A 17,073-nucleotide genomic window follows, 5' to 3' on the forward strand; every position below is an offset into this window, starting at 1 on the left:
TTAGATAATATGCTATGGTATGTACCTGATCTCATATTTCTAACTTGATTGGGTTATGCTATCGACGAGCAAGGAGCTCAACTGTTAGGTGCGATATCATCGAATATATTCATTAGGGGTAAAAAGAAGTTCTATAATATGTCTCTGAGATAATACAACTGCCGCACACCCTGATGCAATGTACTTGGCAATCAGCTTTATTCAAGAAGTAGAAAGATACCGAACTTTCGGCGCCTACTAAACACCATAGCACTTCCGCATAATAATAGAAGGGCCGCCATAGCTACGGTGTATATCATCCCTTTACAAAGTAGACTTTCAACATATAAGCGTCCCAGGTGAAGGAAGCGATATTGAGATGCATGATCCTCAAGAAAGTCCATCGCTTGCGCACAAGAGGCTACTTAAAATCAATTCATGGCATTTCCATCTTCGCTTTTCTCCCAGTACTGATTAATGACTCTCAAAATAGCAGCAAAGTCTGTTACAGTATAGGGCAATGAATTAAGGGGACCGCTTTGAGAAACTCGAGTTTCCGAAATAGATTTTAGTCTTAGTCAACTTACCACTCGGAGTTTAAGACCATGTAGATCTCTAATAGAAACAGTACGCGTGTCGACGATTGCACGTGGGTGTGTCTTAGGACCTTCCGTGACATTCTCTGATTTGCTTTGACAATTTTGGTCTGATCATTCCCACTCTCCTATCTCTTGCTGGAAAGTTCTCAGGACAAATAATGGCGATTATGAGTGGATAGTGAGGAAGGACCGGGCCAAAAAAATTATTGTTCTTCTCCGCTACCAGACATAGCCAGAAATGTGATGATGAGGAAAACCCACCAATACCTGGTAGGATGCAAGATATGTCAGCCTATTCTAGACAGGAGGGTGAATCTAAGATATACACCGCGCTTACTTTTGGAAGAATGTTTTCTCAACGACATCTTCAGGGATTGTGCCATCTGGAGTGACAACAACAGGGCGATTAAGATGCGGTCGGGGTCCAGCTTCGAGGGGGATAAGTTTCATAATAGGGCTTGTTGTGTTTGATGCAGTGGTAGACTCGAGCAGTGATAATGTTAGAGCCACGAAGTAGACTTTATTAGAAGAATCGAGATAAAGCTGAAGCATTGGCCTTTGACCATCACTTCCTGCGATGGCAGACCAAGACGTGAGAGTCCCGGTCCATTGCTTCGGGTCGATCCCGTTGGATGTATATAGGCCGACACGCACTAGGCTTGATGACTCAGTTTGCACCGTGATTGGAGGTGAGTAGGATATCACGTTGGACTCTAAAGAGTTTGGATCGTAGGAGACGCGGGCGAAGACCGAAGGTTCAGAGGATGTTATGGGCCAATAGAAAATATCTGTTGAGATGCGTTGAGAAGAGTCTGGAGTAGTAGCCTGAGCGTATGAGTTGATGGTGGAAAGTACCGAGAATACGACGGTAAATAAGCGCATGTTGAGGAGATCAATGGTAGCAGGAGGCGGAAGTAGAGGAGGTTGTGCAAGCGGTTGAAGTACTAGTATGTATGTACTATGTATCTCTTCGGTGTAATCTGACCGGAGCCTGAATACAGAGAGAAGGGAAAATCCAATACATGTACTGTATATACAATACAAACAGTGCAGTACTATACATACTATGATACCAATTTTAAGAGGATACATACCGTATTGTATGTACAGAACATAGGTATATTCTACTACTCTATCCCGCTTTTCTCTACTAAGAGTACTCTCCGCGTTTGCAATTAGACCCAACCAAGTCCGTCATTAAGGAGAATTTTTCACTCTCCGTATCCATACTACAATTGTCCTATACATACAGCACATACTCCAGGTATATATTAGAGATATCCGGTCGGAGACGATATCGAGTTGCCCTGTTGTAATTCAAAGCGATTCGGAGCTTCATTGTCTCTATTGTTCTGGTTCTCCACATCAAGTTGGTCTGGAGGCGTGGTTCATTCCCCACACTGTGCGCTTGGTTGTATTCTTGGGATGATCCCCAGTATACTCCAGGTATGCTGTCATACTACTCCGTACTCAGTAGCTAGGTACAGCATCCCTCGTTTAAGCTTCCTCGATCTTTCACAACTTTCTTTATTTCGCTCCCACCCCCCTCCTCCAAACACACTGACATATATATCAAAACTAACCACAAACCCAAAGGAAGAAAAAGGTGCCCTCCCCCCCAAAAAAGAAGTGAAAACAAAGTAAAGCAAAATAAAGCAAAGAAAGGCTGCCAGAACTACTTTTCTCCTCTATATCTTTCCTAGTTTCACTCCCTGAAATACCACTTTCTTTCCAGGAAAAGAAAAAGGTAGAAAGAAGCTTTGCCTGGTGAGCCCAACAAGCCTCTACCACCTGATTCATCTGACACCTCCGATTAGGGACTTACTTTCGCCTTTGCCTCCTACTCAATATTTTTCTTTTATTTACCGTCATTTGCTTCTCACCATGTCCTCCATAGCCCCTCCGATGCCTTACCGCCGGCCATCGCGACAGGGCTCTAGACAAGCATCTAGAGATAGCCGAGACGACATTCACTTTCACATAGACCATTACATCGGTATCGATGTTGGGACCGGCAGTGCCCGGGCTTGTATCATCGACAGTAAAGGGGATATTGTTGGTTTGGCATCGGAGAATATTGGCCTTTGGCAACCACAACAGGGATACTATGTCAGCTTTTTCCCCTTCTTACTTGATCTTTATTGATTGTCTCTGTCTCCCTACCCCCTTGCCTTTTCATTTCTGTTTCCACACGCCTTGTACTATTGATGCTGAACTTTTGACTGATGATGTTCGTTAGGAGCAATCTACAAATGATATATGGCGGTGTATATGTGTGGCTGTCCAACGTGCCATTAGCCAGCACAACATCGATCCAGAAACCGTACGAGGGATTGGTTTTGATGCAACATGTTCGTTGTCGGTTTTTTCCAACGTTACCGACGAGCCTATATCTGTCACGGGACCCAATTTCGATTCGGATCGCAATGTCATCCTTTGGCTAGATCATCGCCCTGTAGAGGAGACGGAAAAGGTCAACGCTACCAGCCATAACTTGCTTCGTTACGTTGGTGGGAAAATGTCCATTGAAATGGAGATTCCCAAGGTCCTGTGGCTGAAAAATCACATGCCCAAAGAACTGTTCAAGCAGTGTAAGTTCTATGATCTGGCCGATGCACTGACCCACATCGCAACTGGAAACGAGAAGAGAAGCTTCTGTAGCGTTGTTTGTAAGCAAGGCTACGTCCCTGTCGGTGTGGACGGAAGTGTCAAAGGTTGGCAAGAAGATTTCTTGGCCGAAATAGGCCTTGGGGACCTCACTCAAGAAAGCTTTAAGAGGATGGGGGGCGTTGATGGGGTGGTGAGCCTTTTTCTTTACTTCAGGTTTCTGCTGGATCATGTTTTTTTTAATATTGTTGACCGCTGACTGCTCCAGAACGGCGATTACCTAAGTGCTGGAGAGCTAGCTGGAACCCTTTGCGAAAAAGCGGCCTCTGAACTGGGATTACCTTCTGGTATTGCTATAGGAAGTGGAGTCATCGACGCTTATGCAGGCTGGGTTGGTACTGTTGGTGCCAAAGTCGACCTAGGATCTGAGCAGCTAAGCTCAGATGTCGCCAAGAACGATAAGACGCAAGCATTTTCTCGTTTAGCAGCTGTTGCCGGTACCTCGACCTGCCATCTTGCAATGTCCCCCAACCCCGTATTTGTCCCTGGTGTTTGGGGCCCCTATCGAGACACTATTCAACCAGGGTATTGGATGGCTGAAGGCGGGCAGTCCGCAACTGGAGAGCTCCTTAAATACGTTATTGAGACCCACCCAGCCTTCAATCAGGCGGTCTCGATCGCTGAATCGTACAATGCCAATATATACGAATACTTGAACGAACACTTGAAGGAAATGGCGCATGAACAGCAAGCCCCAAATGTGGCTTATCTGGCACGCCACTTTTTCTTCTACGGTGATCTATGGGGTAACCGCTCTCCGATTGCAGACTCAGGAATGGCTGGCTCCGTTATTGGCCTTACAAGTAATAAGTCTGTGGATGGGCTCGCTATCCATTATTATGCCACGCTCGAGTTTATCGCGTTGCAGACACGACACATTGTTGAGACCATGAACAAGGCTGGTCATAGCCTCACTTCCATCTTCATGTCGGGATCTCAGTGTCAGAATGAGATCTTGGTTGGCCTCATCGCATCCGCCTGCGGCATGCCTGTCCTTATTCCGCGGTACATTCACGCTGCCGTCTGCCATGGTGCAGCCATGTTGGGTGCTAAGGCTGCCAGTGCAGATGCTGACGGCAAAACAGAAGATCTATGGGAGATAATGGATCGGATGAGTAAGCCAGGGAAGAAGGTAGTCCCGACAGACAATGCGACAGAGAAGGCTTTGCTTGATGTCAAATACAAAGTATTCCTGGAGCAATGTTATAAACAGCAAGAGTATCGGGCTCTTGTTGACAACGCTGTGAGCTCATGGAAGTCTTAGAGACTTGAATATGATTTTATTCAGTTATATGGCGACTTGTGTTGCCTTTATTACCCCTCCTGGTAACTTTTGGAAACGACTGCTTAATCCAATTTCTCCCAAAGTGTCCTCAGTTCCTCCAAGTGGCTTATTGCATTGTTAGATTAATGAACATGAATGGGGTATGGTTATAGATGTAGCTATTTCGGTTATAGGTACAAATCAAGGCTCGTTGAAATCAACCCTCGAGTTGCTTTACATAGGTAAATGCCTACAGGTCTAATAAAGTAGTTGACTAGAATGGGTATTTTGATATCTGAGAATTAATTTCTGCGAACACAGGACATCTATGTTGAAAGTAAATACTTTACAAAACCCAAGCGCCAAGTTTCAATGAAACAGATACCTGCAGCCCTCAGTGCCCTGCGAAACAGCGCATTTATTCACTCAAAGGATCTGCAATCAATAGGCTATGCCAGTCCTTGACCTACCGAGAGTGTGAAATGTTTGGGATGTGCCAAGCGCCAATGTGTCGAGGCGATCGACACCCATAACATCCATGTTACTGTAGCCAGACAAGTAAAAGCCAATCACAACGACAAGGTATGTGAGGACAAGGATAGACCCTTTGAAGTAGTTGCTCTTTCCTTCACCGTAGACATACGATAGAAGAAAGACACAAAGTATTACTGAAACCATGTCCCATTGTGGGAAAATAAGGCTAAAGCAATTAAATTTCCGGTTAGACTTCTTGATCGTTTCCTAGTAGTTTCAAGGATAGAGTTAAACATACTTGAAGGTGTGAGTTAGGAGTTCTGTCGGATCAATTAAGCGTTCATAAATAGCGCTGAATAGTACTAGGGCTGGAATCTGCAGAAGGCAAACCTGTAGGGCGTAGGCTGAACCGATCTCCATCGACAAGGCTATGTTGCCATTCATGGCGAAAGAGATAGCATTCTATGATATTGAAAGTGAGCCATCGCATTTACTGAGTTTGGGGTTGACCGATAAGACATACCAAGAACTCCGTCGTGTTGGGGACTAGAGCAAATAGTGTGATTCCAAGGAACTTTTCATCAATGTCAACACTCTCCAGCACCACATCTACGGTGTTCACAAGAATTTCAGCGATGATTGCATAGAAAACGGTGGCTCCTAGAAGAATGATTGAGCTTCTAGCCTTGCTCCAGTTTGGGGCATCATGCCCGCCACTGGTTTGGCCGTGCTCGAGTCCAATATCATCAAGCTCCTCTACTACCGCCTTGATTGGGTCAGTGGATCCTCTGTTACCGTGGCGTGCCGGGGTCTGTTGAATGGATAATTTTCGGGTTCGAGCTGCATCGCGGGCAGCAACTGCTGCAGCAGTTGCTGCAACTTCTGTTACCTGGCGCATCAGATGTTCATTCTCCTCACCCGACAAACCCCCAAAACGGCCAAAACCTGAGTAGTCCCCATCACCCTCCCCATGCGGAGGGACAAGATAGGGCGTGCTCGTATCACGCATCGAGCTTGACTCCGGCTGCTCTGCGCCGGACTCGATTGAATTTTCGGACAAGCCGATGTGCTTCAGGGATTGTCCTAGAATACGTTTGTACAATTGAGAATCTCTAACGGACCCCTTTGGGCCTGCACCAACGTTTGCACCAGCAGCCACTGGTGGTCCACTATGGAGGAGGTGCCTTGGCTCGTAAGGACCGTGCTCCTGGACGGCAGCCGCGGCTTTCTTCTCCTCAAGCTCTGTAGCCCATATGAGGGCAGCATGGGTTCGAAGCGTAAACCATAAACCGATAATATACGATAGAAACAGAAATAAAGCCGCAAACCATGAATAGGGCTTTACAGCCTTTCGAAAGAAGCTATCATTGACAGCAGGGACCTGGGAGAAGTAACAACGACGGCAATCACTACCGCTCGCATCTATAGCGTTGAAGCAGGAGCGGCAGTTTAATTCATGCTGAATGCCAAATGAGAAACAATATCCAAGTGAGAGAGTTGGGCGAGAACTTACGCTGCCATAAATCTGATAGAACAGTGTCGGCCCAAAGGCAGCAATCACGGCGAACATCAGCATTGTAGAGGTAACACCGGCGGATTTAACATTAAACCTCTGTGTTTTACGCTTGATAGCCCCAAAGCACATAGATAATCCAGGGAGAAACAGGATGCCTGCGAAGATACTACCTATGATACTACCTTCAACAAGCCGGCCTTTACCCTCGGTTAAAGCAACACAGTATAGGTAGACTTCGACCACCGTTGAAAAGAAAGCGTTAACAGCAGCACCCATGCCCATTGAGGACTGTGCGGAGATCGAAGCAACAGCCTGTCCAATGAAATAAGCCAAGGGGATGATGGAAACAAGGGCTAAGGTGAAAATCAAGCCCGGGTGAGTCAAGGAGTTTTGAACACCTAGAGTTTTTTCCAAAAGGAAGTAGTCAAAAATCACAAACAGTACCACACCGAGGAGATTGATCAAAAAGATGTTGGTACCGCCAACCGTGTATTTCCAGTATCTTAATCCGGCGGCACGATAGGTGCATAAAAGAATAGATGAAGAGGAGTTTGGGATCAGCCGTGTATATGAGGTATCGGAATGGTATGACAGAGCGAGGGGATGACGACGAAGATGATCAAATAATATGATCGTCACGCGTCCCATTGGAATCCAGAAGACCAGCAGCCAGCAGAGGAGAGATACCAATAACATCAAAGGTCCCACCAGGAAATAAAAAAAGACAAAGAACACGACACGACCAAGAGTCCACTCGCCGCGGCCAAACAAACGTCGTTTATGGTGGCCCAGAGGACTATCGTGTGAACTGGCTCTTTGCGTCCGTCCCAGCAAACTATCTTGCTCACTGGCCGAATCAATGCTATTCCTTCTTCTGCCCACGAGGGATCGGCCGCGGCGAGGGCCAAAGAATAGTCTTCCATGTTCTAGGTCACCGTTTTGCCATTGCTCATACTCGCTAATGCTGCGGCCTTCGCCTTCATCTTCCTCTGCGTAATTTTCATCCGTGTCAAGACGAACAAATGATCCGAACGGGTATATCAGATACCAAGAGAGGCCGGAGAAGACCTTCCCATATTCCACAGCACTTGGAGAGTACGCGAAGATGAAGCAGGCGACGGAACCGATAAGCGCAGCCAGAGCAAGCCACCACCCGAAGAATACGGTCCACAATAAATTTGTTAGGAACAGCATTGTTCCCACTCGACCGCCAGGCGACGAATGAATATCACCTTCAGCGGTCTTCTCTACTGAACGACTCTTCTTGTACAGGGCAGGTTTCCATAGCCTTATTCCAAAAGGATGCGTTTCATTAATAGCCTGCTGCCGATCCTTTAATGTAAAACTTTCCGCATCGCTGACGTCCTCGTCGTTATTATCGTTACCATTTTGGCTTCCACCCTCAGAGTGTTGAGAAGAAGTGCCATTTCCGGCTCCTTCCAAGCTAGATACTGGTGGAATAATATTTTCATTTTCATTGTCCTTAGGATCTGCTCGTGTCAGAGGACTGATGCGAGCATTGATTCTTCGCCTGAGGCTCGAGCTTTGCTTTCGCAAGGGGCGTATCCTCGGTGAATTTTGAGGATTCGTAGCATGTTGCTTAGCGATGTCTTCCTCAACTTCTTGAACATCATCGTCAGTAGAGAACTCCTGACCTTTATGGGGTATCGTCCGCTTAGAAGACATGCGACGCGTGACGGATGGTTTCCTTGGTTTATCAGATTGGGTTACCGTTGAGGGTGATTGAGACGGAGGCATGCGGTTTGAACTCTCTGGTCGACTTTCATCCGGGCGTGAATCAAGTTCCACCCTTTCTGATGGTTCTAAAGTACCTACAAGAAATACGTAAGTGATCTAGATTAGTAGCCCCAGCGACCAATACTAGAACGCACCATAGGTTCTTCGTTCTTGTCCCGTAACCTTTGACTGGCGGACGGTTCCAGAGACCATATTTTCATTGCTTAGATTCGACGGCAACCGCACGGACGTTTCTGGTTGAAACGAAGGGGAAGGGTTGCCCTCTCCTCCTTGGTTTCCAGACATAGTGTCGTCTATTTACCTTTATTCTTTCATAAGGGTGTTGATCTCGTGAAGTTTATCAGGTGTGATATTTAGGAGGCTGGGGGAAACGGAAGGGCAGGAGCCTGCTAGAAGAAGGCTAGGGAATAAAAAGAGAGAGAGAAAAAAAAAAAGAGACAGAGGGAGGGGGAGGGAGGAAGGAAGGCAAGGAAAAACAGTTCACCAATACAGATTCCTGGAGAGAACGGGAGAAAGATTCTGGGGGAAGGAAAAAAGGAGTCGACCAAGTGTCCTGCACACAATACTATACTGTGTCCGTTGGGAAACCAGTTTACATGTTGCAATCAGTGCGGAAAATGGGTTTGGAGGTAGGCTACCACCGGACGGAACCTGCACAAAGATAAATGGGCGTTAGAGGGAAGCTCTATGAAGCTAGTTTGATCATGAGATAAGACAAGAATTCTGAGTCTTACACCCGAAAGTCAGCTGAGACCAACATGTAGGTCTCAGACCTCGTCTAAGTGGTGAAGAGCAGGCGAACGATTCTAATTGATCATTCCATAAATGTGCAATTGTTAAGATGCGCTTTAACAGTCCAGGAGGAGCCCCTATACTTTCAGGTTTTGACCTTCTATCTCTCGAAACGTACCACACTGTAAGGCCAGAATGACCACTACACTACTACTAGTACTTAGTAGATAGCAGGTACTAGGAAGGACCCACAGACACCAATCAAAGCTTGCTTGTAAGCCGCCACCGTATGACTGTACCCAAGTACTAGTTAACTAGTACCTGCCTGGTATTTTTTGGACTTCTTGCCTTAGGCATAAACTCGTGGCTGACTGATGGTCCGTGGCTAGTGCTCAAGCTACGTACCTCTTCAACATCCACCACCTAACTGTTCGGCGACAGCGCTTCACCCCTTCATCCAGCGTACTCGCCAGGTTTTCTTCTTGTGTTGAGATCTTCATATCACATACAGTCTCCTCTGCACCACAGATCGTTCGAAATCTCATATCCAAGACCTTTGGTTTCGTAAAACCAGTTTATAATACCGAAGGAGTGTCATCACTCTATCTCCATAATGGCGCTCGATAATTACTATCACAATAAAATCGAGAGCATGAAGCTCGAGATCATTCAAGGACAAGCGGTGCTACGGAGATTAGAAGCACAGCGTAATGACTATAACTCGAGGGTACGGTTACTTCGTGAGGAACTGGGATTACTCCAGCAGCCTGGCTCCTACGTCGGCGAGGTGGTCAAGGTGATGAGTACCAAAAAGGTACTCGTGAAAGTACATCCAGAAGGGAAATATGGTTAGCTTGATACCTACCTTTTCCTCGAATTTGTCATCCTGTAGCTGACTCGTTTTGGCGTGCATCTAGTGGTGGATATTGCAGATGGTGTCGACATCAGCAAGCTGACTGTAGGCAAACGAGTCGCCCTACTTTCCGACTCTTACAAATTGGAAAAGATGCTACCTTCGTCCGTTGACCCTCTTGTGTCTCTTATGATGGTTGAGAAGGTTCCGGATAGCACCTACGACATGATCGGTGGTCTCGATCAACAAATCAAGGAAATCAAAGAAGTTATTGAACTTGGCCTGAAACATCCGGAGCTGTTTGAATCTCTTGGCATCGCACAACCGAAAGGTGTTCTTTTGTATGGGCCGCCGGGAACTGGTAAAACCCTACTTGCTCGAGCAGTTGCGCACCATACCGATTGTCGATTCATTAGGGTTAGCGGTTCGGAATTGGTGCAGAAGTATATCGGTGAAGGTAGCCGTATGGTGCGCGAGCTGTTTGTGATGGCTCGGGAGCACGCACCGAGCATCATCTTCATGGACGAGATCGACAGCATTGGATCCAGTCGCATAGACTCAGCAGGGTCGGGTGATTCAGAGGTGCAGCGTACGATGTTGGAACTGCTCAATCAATTGGACGGTTTCGAGCCTACAAAGAATATCAAAATTATCATGGCTACGAACAGGCTGGATATTTTGGATCCGGCCCTGTTGCGCCCGGGACGGATCGATCGGAAAATTGAATTCCCCCCACCATCGTAAGCATCCTTTCCCTGACTCTATAGCATGTTTCGGCAGAATGACGGGTGGTATGGATGCAAGTTATTAACTCACATTTCTTATTGGCAACAGGGTCGAAGCTCGCGCAGATATATTGCGAATTCACTCACGATCAATGAACTTGACGCGTGGTATCAACCTAACAAAGATTGCAGAAAAAATGAACGGATGTTCTGGTGCGGAGCTAAAGGGTGTATGCACTGAGGCAGGCATGTACGCCCTTCGAGAGAGGCGGGTGCATGTTACGCAAGAAGACTTTGATCTGGCTACGGCCAAGATTCTCAACAAGCATGACGATAAGGAGGTTGCTGTCTCCAAGCTTTTCAAGTAGATATAGCAAGACTGAAGAATGGAACCGGCTTGATAATAGATCTGAGCCTATTGCACGAAGCATGTAACACTATGCCGCCTGCTACTATTGCTACCATCCCGATTCCTACTGGCTATTTTGGATACTGAAACAAGGGTTCCATGGCACTCTTCCCAATTCTGAATGATATAGAGATCACTGGGCAGTCAGTGATTCTCTACCCTTTGTCTAGTAGAGGTGGTCACCGGATGACCTTCCCAAGTTTCACCATGTCCTATTTGGCACATTCAATGAGTGATAATCGTGGATATGAGAATGTCTTCTAGGTGGTCATAGCCCCCTACGCGAAATTAGAGAAACCTTAAGAGGCAGTCACCTCACCTCACTTCATCCTTGACGATGTAGTTTACTAGTTTTTCCGTTTCTGTTGTTATGTTCACTGCCCACAGAAAACACAGCAAGTGACCACCTGGAGAAGGTTCCAAGGTTGGATAAACCTCCGCAACCTAGTACGACGGATAGATATACATATGGCATCAACAGAGACGTACTAAGTACTAACCCCATAAGCGCTTGCTAAATCTACCTAATATATATTAACCAATGGCCTAAAATTCTCAAAAGACATAGTATAGAATACAGGTCGATACTAGGTACGGAGCTGTACAACCAAGAGTTACTCCAGTACGCGTGATAACACATGATATGGGCACATCATACTACTCTTGGTCAAACAATCACGTGACAATACACAAACTAGTCCTAGTAGTACTCCAGAGTAGAGTAACTTTTGGTGCACACCTGATGATGTATAGTTATTACTAGTTACTTCGGAGGGCTTAGTAAAAATAAAGGATAAAAAGTATGCGTCGCTGTTTGAAAAACACCCAGGCGCCAATTCAACAATAAGTTCTCGTTTTGACCGGGTGGTCGATCTATGTAGTTCGCCGTACGGAGAACATATCCCACAGCTGAACTCAGTTGGGAGATATATCAAGGGTGATCTGCAAGGGATACCTTCACCTTCTTCTCTTTTCGAATGCTGATTTACTGTAGGGTAGCTTGACCTTTTATCAGCTATTTAGTACTCTGTAAATTGCGGATGAATAGAGCAGTACCCAACCCTTGGTTAACCATTGCTTGCGGGTTGTATAACTAAGTACCGGGGCTTAACTAGTTATAACTAGTTAGTTAACTAACTACGTTCATGTGCTTATTAATCGTTCATGCTAACTAGTTAACTACTCCAAAACCATAGAGGCCTCCTATAACGGTAGGGAGTTGAGGTATGGCTGAAGTACATCACTTCTTATCTTTCCATTCAGTAGACGGGAAACTGGGGCAAAATGGGGGAGGGATTGTACGAAGAACAAACCAATTAGATTATTTATCGGAAGAACTGGATGATCGCTTCTTGTGTGCTTTGGTTGACGCGTCGTGGGGAGAAGTTTGGAGTCCGCGTGACTAGCAGATCAGTTACGCGTTGTGGATCAGCCGATTGTCGTGTCTCCATACCATTTCCTCAAGTATCCCGTTCAGGGTCTCGGCTCAGGTGGGGCAGTCTAGATCTGATGACCTTCAGTAAGGTGGATACTCCAGACGGAAATAACCACAGAGTAGTCCTCCGTACTCCGTATAAACATCGGTAGGAATAAACTTGTACGGATATCCATTTACAAACCCTGACCTCATCAACATCCGAGTAGAAAGGTACCATCTCGTACTACGGAGTAGATATCCTTGCCATACTCAGAATTGAGACTAAATTCCATCCTTTCATAGTGGACCTAGTTATGAGGGTTTCTCTGGCAAGTTCCTCGGAACTACCAAACCAATCCATTCAAGGGAAGGTAAATTTCGGGACCCGGAATACCTTTCTACAGCTCATAATCAAAAGCCACTTTGTTTTCTATGCTGCTTTGTTCTTCGTTCGATAGTTTAATGTTTCCTGCAGCGCTGTATTACCCACCTTGTTCGGGATGGGGTCATGTCTCCCTACCTGGCCCACACCGGCGGTTGTGATATTGGTTGGTCGGTGCTTGATTGACACGTCTCCCTCCCCATTCCAGCACATTCATAATGTATTCTTCATATAAAATCGGCCCAGGTTATTCATTGAAGGGGGACTTTATATTTTTTTAATCTCAAATCCGCGGTCGTATGTTTCTCCATACTATACCTTTATCTAGATCTACAAGGACAAGGGCCAATCCGTCCATATATTTTAAGCTTGTTCCATCGGGTTTCTAGAATTTAATTATCTACCACGAAATCATCGGCTTCCAGTCCGAACGCATTCCCCGGACTTGCTCTTTTAGTCATTTCCGTTTCGACTGTTTTCATTGTTCGGTGTACTTTCTACTCCGTACTACTGCCGCTAACACCATTTACTCGGTGTACGTTGATTTGTTCGTTCAACCCAATTTATCCGGCTTACGCTTTACACGGTTACTCGCCATCGGGCCCCCGTTACACTTTCGTTGACTCTTTCTTGTCACTAAATGCTTTAGATATACTCATATTCATGTTCATATATGGGAAGTCTTAGCCAGCTTCTCCTGCACCATCTCTCCGTCTACTTCAATAAGCGGCGAACACCACCTTCCCGACCCTTTACTTTTCGCCTGTACTGAACTATGGCCCAAGGAGAGTTGTGGTCTACACTAGTCACTGCAATCGATCCAGGAAATATCAGAGCTATGCCGGCTGTCCTTCAGTCAACTATCGATCTCTTAGAGACAGAACTGGCCAAGGCCAGGGCCGCGCTCAAAGAAATTCAACCTGATACTGCACCCATCTTGCTACCTGGAGATGAGCTTGCCGTTGGGGCGATTGCGGCTTATCGCCAAAATCTCATTACACGAGCCTCAGACTTTTACTATGGCTCCCGCCGCCTGTCTCCCAAGGAGGTGGGACTAGTCCCTGTCATCCAAGAGCTACAGTCAGATGAAGAAGAGGACGAGGAGTCACGCCAAAAACCTGAAGGTATTATTCTTGCGGTGCATCCCAAGCAAGTTTCCCTCGTGGATGTTTTCTCGAACAGCCTGATTCTCGATCATATGGCTCCATACCTCTCAGTCCCAACACTGCTTGCCCTAGCCTCAACGTCGCGTGTTCTTCGTTCCATGATTATGGAAACTCCGTATATTTTTCGGCATCTCGATCTGACCCAATGTCTTGGACACTGGTTTCCTAATAAGTTATTGAGGAGCTCAGAAGCTCGAGTTAGTAGCAATGAAGGTCTGGAGAACGCCTTGACTGAGAATACACCCCATTCAGCCCCTCTTCAAAGAATATTCGCTGGTTTGGGGCGGGGTTCTATCCTTCAAGATGTGCGAACCCTAATCTTGGATGGTCTTCCTGTTCCCTCAGATCTGGTTGCGGAACTTATTTTGACAGACCGTTTCAGTGTAAATCTACTGTCAATAAGGGAATGTCGCCATCTAAATGAGCGCAAACTGATACAAGTGCTTCAGCATGCTGTCCGGCCTTCGCGTCCCAAAGGGACCCCTCGGGTGAAAGGTATTTATTACTTCACCCCGGTGAGCCAGCCTCGAGCCATCATGCGGAGCCGGTACCGTGACTGGTGGAGTTCCAGATGCATACGTCCAACGAGCTACGAAGCTCTGAAGACGCAAGAAGAGCCCCAATCCGATGGTGCTCGGGAGAGCGCATTATATTATCAGAATGCGTGGTATCGACCCTCTGGAAAACTTATACCTCGCTCGATCGAGGACGGCTGGGCTCATACAATTCAACAATGCGAGGGTATCATATCTTTCGACGCCGTACTGTGTCGTGGTCCCCGACACACTCTTGACCTCCACACTTCACCAGGACATAACGAAAATAGGTATCAGGCCGAAGATCAGCCACTCGGACCAGCAATCGCTACCGTCGCTTTGGGTCCCAGAGGGTGTGACGGCTGCCATACTTCGCCTGAAGGTCCGGCAGTCTGGGGTGAATCTCCGGAAGGGCAGTTTCCCTTGCTGGCCCCACTCCCTTTGCATTCGTCGTCTATAGCTGTGGCGAAGCGTCCAGCGCTCTTTCCCGATGCGCACCCTATCCTGGTTGCCCGTTGCGCTGAGTGCTTGAATGATCGCTGGTGTCGTCGGTGCAACAAATGGTTCTGCACGAACTGCCTACCAAGTCCCGAGCGGGCGAGGACTAACTTATCACCCCATCAAACTGCGATCAGGGGACCGCGAAGTAACCAGGATACAAGCTTATCTTACGAGCGAAGGGTACACTTCTCAGTGATTGCTAAATCCCAATGTAATGAACAGCCACCACTGACATGAATGTGACAGAGATTCCAACCTGGAGTGAGCAGAGACTGCTGGGAATGCGGGCCGACGGCAAGTGATTTTTTCCCTCTCTTCCAACTTATTATACCAAATTGATGGACTTGTCATATTAATCTGATGTACTCTTTCAGTGTGCTACCTGTAAAATTGAATGCCAAAGGACGTGTCAGAATTGCCAAGGAGAATATTGTATTGATCATAATGAAGGTTGCTCTCCAACGATGGTATGCTATGAACCGACTTGTATGATTTTCAAGTAACAAGGACTAATGAATGCCATTCTAGTGTGACTGGTGTAATACAAGTGCGCGTCATCATTTGAGGCAGCTCTATTGATATGTGGGTAAGTTAAAGGGGCATTTCAGGTTATACCTAGGGAACGTCTTATCTGAGATGTGAAGTAGATCATTGTTCATCATTTTTCACTTACATCAAGGGCTTTGTTTTTTCTGATCCTGATAGCTTTAATGACCTCATATTTTCATGGCCTGAACAAGAAAGCTTGCTTGAAGCCAGTCGATACAATTCTTTCCGTCTGAGGAATATGTTACGTCCTGGAAATATGGAGCCAATGAAGTAATGTGGTTGTGCCGTTTATACCCACCATATCTACTCCGTAGAAGTTGTTTACTAGCTTCAAGTTGAAAGTAAGACCAAAGGCAGTTCTATTCTTGTGCTCTTTGTGCGTCTCTGCTTTTTCCTCGTCTTTAGATACGGTAAGTCATTGGGACCACTCCATAAGTTTCCTTGTCTAGAGCTGTATATCTAATCCTTTCCTTTTCCTGTCTATTAATCGATCCCCTTCCTACATCTATAGACTAGAGAAATAGATCATATAACCTCTCTAGATTATTCATGTACCCAACGAACTCAAAACTGTTGGCAGGCATAATCGAGTGGTCAAATTATGGCAGAGTGGGCCTATTGACTTGCAGCAACTAGAACCACGTAGCAATTCTGAGGACTATTCCGTAGAAATCTCAGGCTTGGGCTCTTGCTCCCCATTTTGGGGGCTATTTGGCACCGTCTCTTGGTTACTGAGTAGACCAGAGCGTGGGGTGACCACAGAACTAGGCGAAGTGCTGAGCGACCCTCAGGTAATGATTCAAGAACCAAACTAAAAATCTCATTCTGGCAGTAACAGTACGGTTGGCACCACTGGCCTCTCCAGAGCTCGCGTCACGAACCTTTTGCTCCACATGTAGTGACTCTGGGAGGACTGTCGATCGAGTGTCGACTGGCTCGAGACAGGCGGGTACGCGGGCTTCTTCCAGTCATGAGTTGCTCCACTGGTGAAGTCTAGGCCGGAGGAAGAACCCCTTGTCGCGCATCTATAAGCCATTTAGGAGGAACAGGGCCTCGATCACAGGGCTCTCGTGGAGATAGTCTACCTCATCGATCATGTCCAGACCGACGGCGACAGCGAGCTCAGATCAAAGACATTAAGGGCCAAGCTGCGAAATAATATACGCATTTCCAACTCGCCTGCGTCTTTGAACGCACGCTTCCCGATCTAGATGATGTGGTCGAACTGCGGTAGACACCCCAGCAGCTATCAAGCATCAGGTCACCTACGAGCGATTTAAGGACCTCAATGGCCCCCTGGGCCATCCTGGCTAGGAAATCGATATACCGGTATTAGCTCGCGAGGTAGGATGGGTTATACATCATAAAGAGTTCGTTAAGAAAGAAGGCAAACAAGAAACTCCCCTATATACTGTATATCCTGCCCGGCTAGACCGGCTAATCCTGTTCTAGTAGGTGGATGGAATCAGTTGATTACTCTGCGTAAGGCTGGATGGAGTCAAGTAGATTTATGACAAATGTTTAAAAATCCTTGGGCGGTGAGGGT

The 17,073-nt window shown here is 46.6% G+C and overlaps 5 protein-coding genes across 5 annotated transcripts; 3 read left to right on the forward strand and 2 right to left on the reverse strand.

Moving 5' to 3' along the window:
* Nucleotides 1-781: 781 nt before the first annotated feature.
* Nucleotides 782-1,460, reverse strand: ABOM_010807 (uncharacterized protein; the record flags this gene model as incomplete). The annotated part of the gene is made up of 2 exons (XM_022537935.1): nt 782-845; nt 916-1,460. The coding sequence occupies 2 exons, from the start codon at nt 1,458-1,460 to the stop codon at nt 782-784; spliced, it is 609 nt and encodes a 202-aa protein (XP_022384113.1).
* Nucleotides 1,461-2,462: 1,002 nt separating this feature from the next.
* Nucleotides 2,463-4,509, forward strand: ABOM_010808 (FGGY-family carbohydrate kinase; the record flags this gene model as incomplete). The annotated part of the gene is made up of 3 exons (XM_022537936.1): nt 2,463-2,687; nt 2,818-3,378; nt 3,454-4,509. The coding sequence occupies 3 exons, from the start codon at nt 2,463-2,465 to the stop codon at nt 4,507-4,509; spliced, it is 1,842 nt and encodes a 613-aa protein (XP_022384117.1).
* Nucleotides 4,510-5,271: 762 nt separating this feature from the next.
* Nucleotides 5,272-8,542, reverse strand: ABOM_010809 (calcium/hydrogen antiporter; the record flags this gene model as incomplete). Its single annotated transcript, XM_022537937.1, has 4 exons — nt 5,272-5,445; nt 5,507-6,442; nt 6,497-8,331; nt 8,392-8,542. The coding sequence occupies 4 exons, from the start codon at nt 8,540-8,542 to the stop codon at nt 5,272-5,274; spliced, it is 3,096 nt and encodes a 1,031-aa protein (XP_022384118.1).
* A 1,060-nt stretch (nt 8,543-9,602) lies between these two features.
* ABOM_010810 (proteasome regulatory particle base subunit RPT6) lies at nt 9,603-10,935 on the forward strand (the record flags this gene model as incomplete). The annotated part of the gene is made up of 3 exons (XM_022537938.1): nt 9,603-9,837; nt 9,907-10,582; nt 10,677-10,935. The coding sequence occupies 3 exons, from the start codon at nt 9,603-9,605 to the stop codon at nt 10,933-10,935; spliced, it is 1,170 nt and encodes a 389-aa protein (XP_022384101.1).
* A 2,615-nt stretch (nt 10,936-13,550) lies between these two features.
* ABOM_010811 (uncharacterized protein) lies at nt 13,551-15,280 on the forward strand (the record flags this gene model as incomplete). Its single annotated transcript, XM_022537939.1, has 2 exons — nt 13,551-15,123; nt 15,225-15,280. The coding sequence occupies 2 exons, from the start codon at nt 13,551-13,553 to the stop codon at nt 15,278-15,280; spliced, it is 1,629 nt and encodes a 542-aa protein (XP_022384099.1).
* Between the last annotated feature and the right edge of the window lie 1,793 nt (nt 15,281-17,073).

Source organism: Aspergillus bombycis (genome assembly GCF_001792695.1).
Source record: "Aspergillus bombycis strain NRRL26010 chromosome Unknown contig00146, whole genome shotgun sequence".
Lineage (NCBI taxonomy): Eukaryota > Fungi > Ascomycota > Eurotiomycetes > Eurotiales > Aspergillaceae > Aspergillus > Aspergillus bombycis.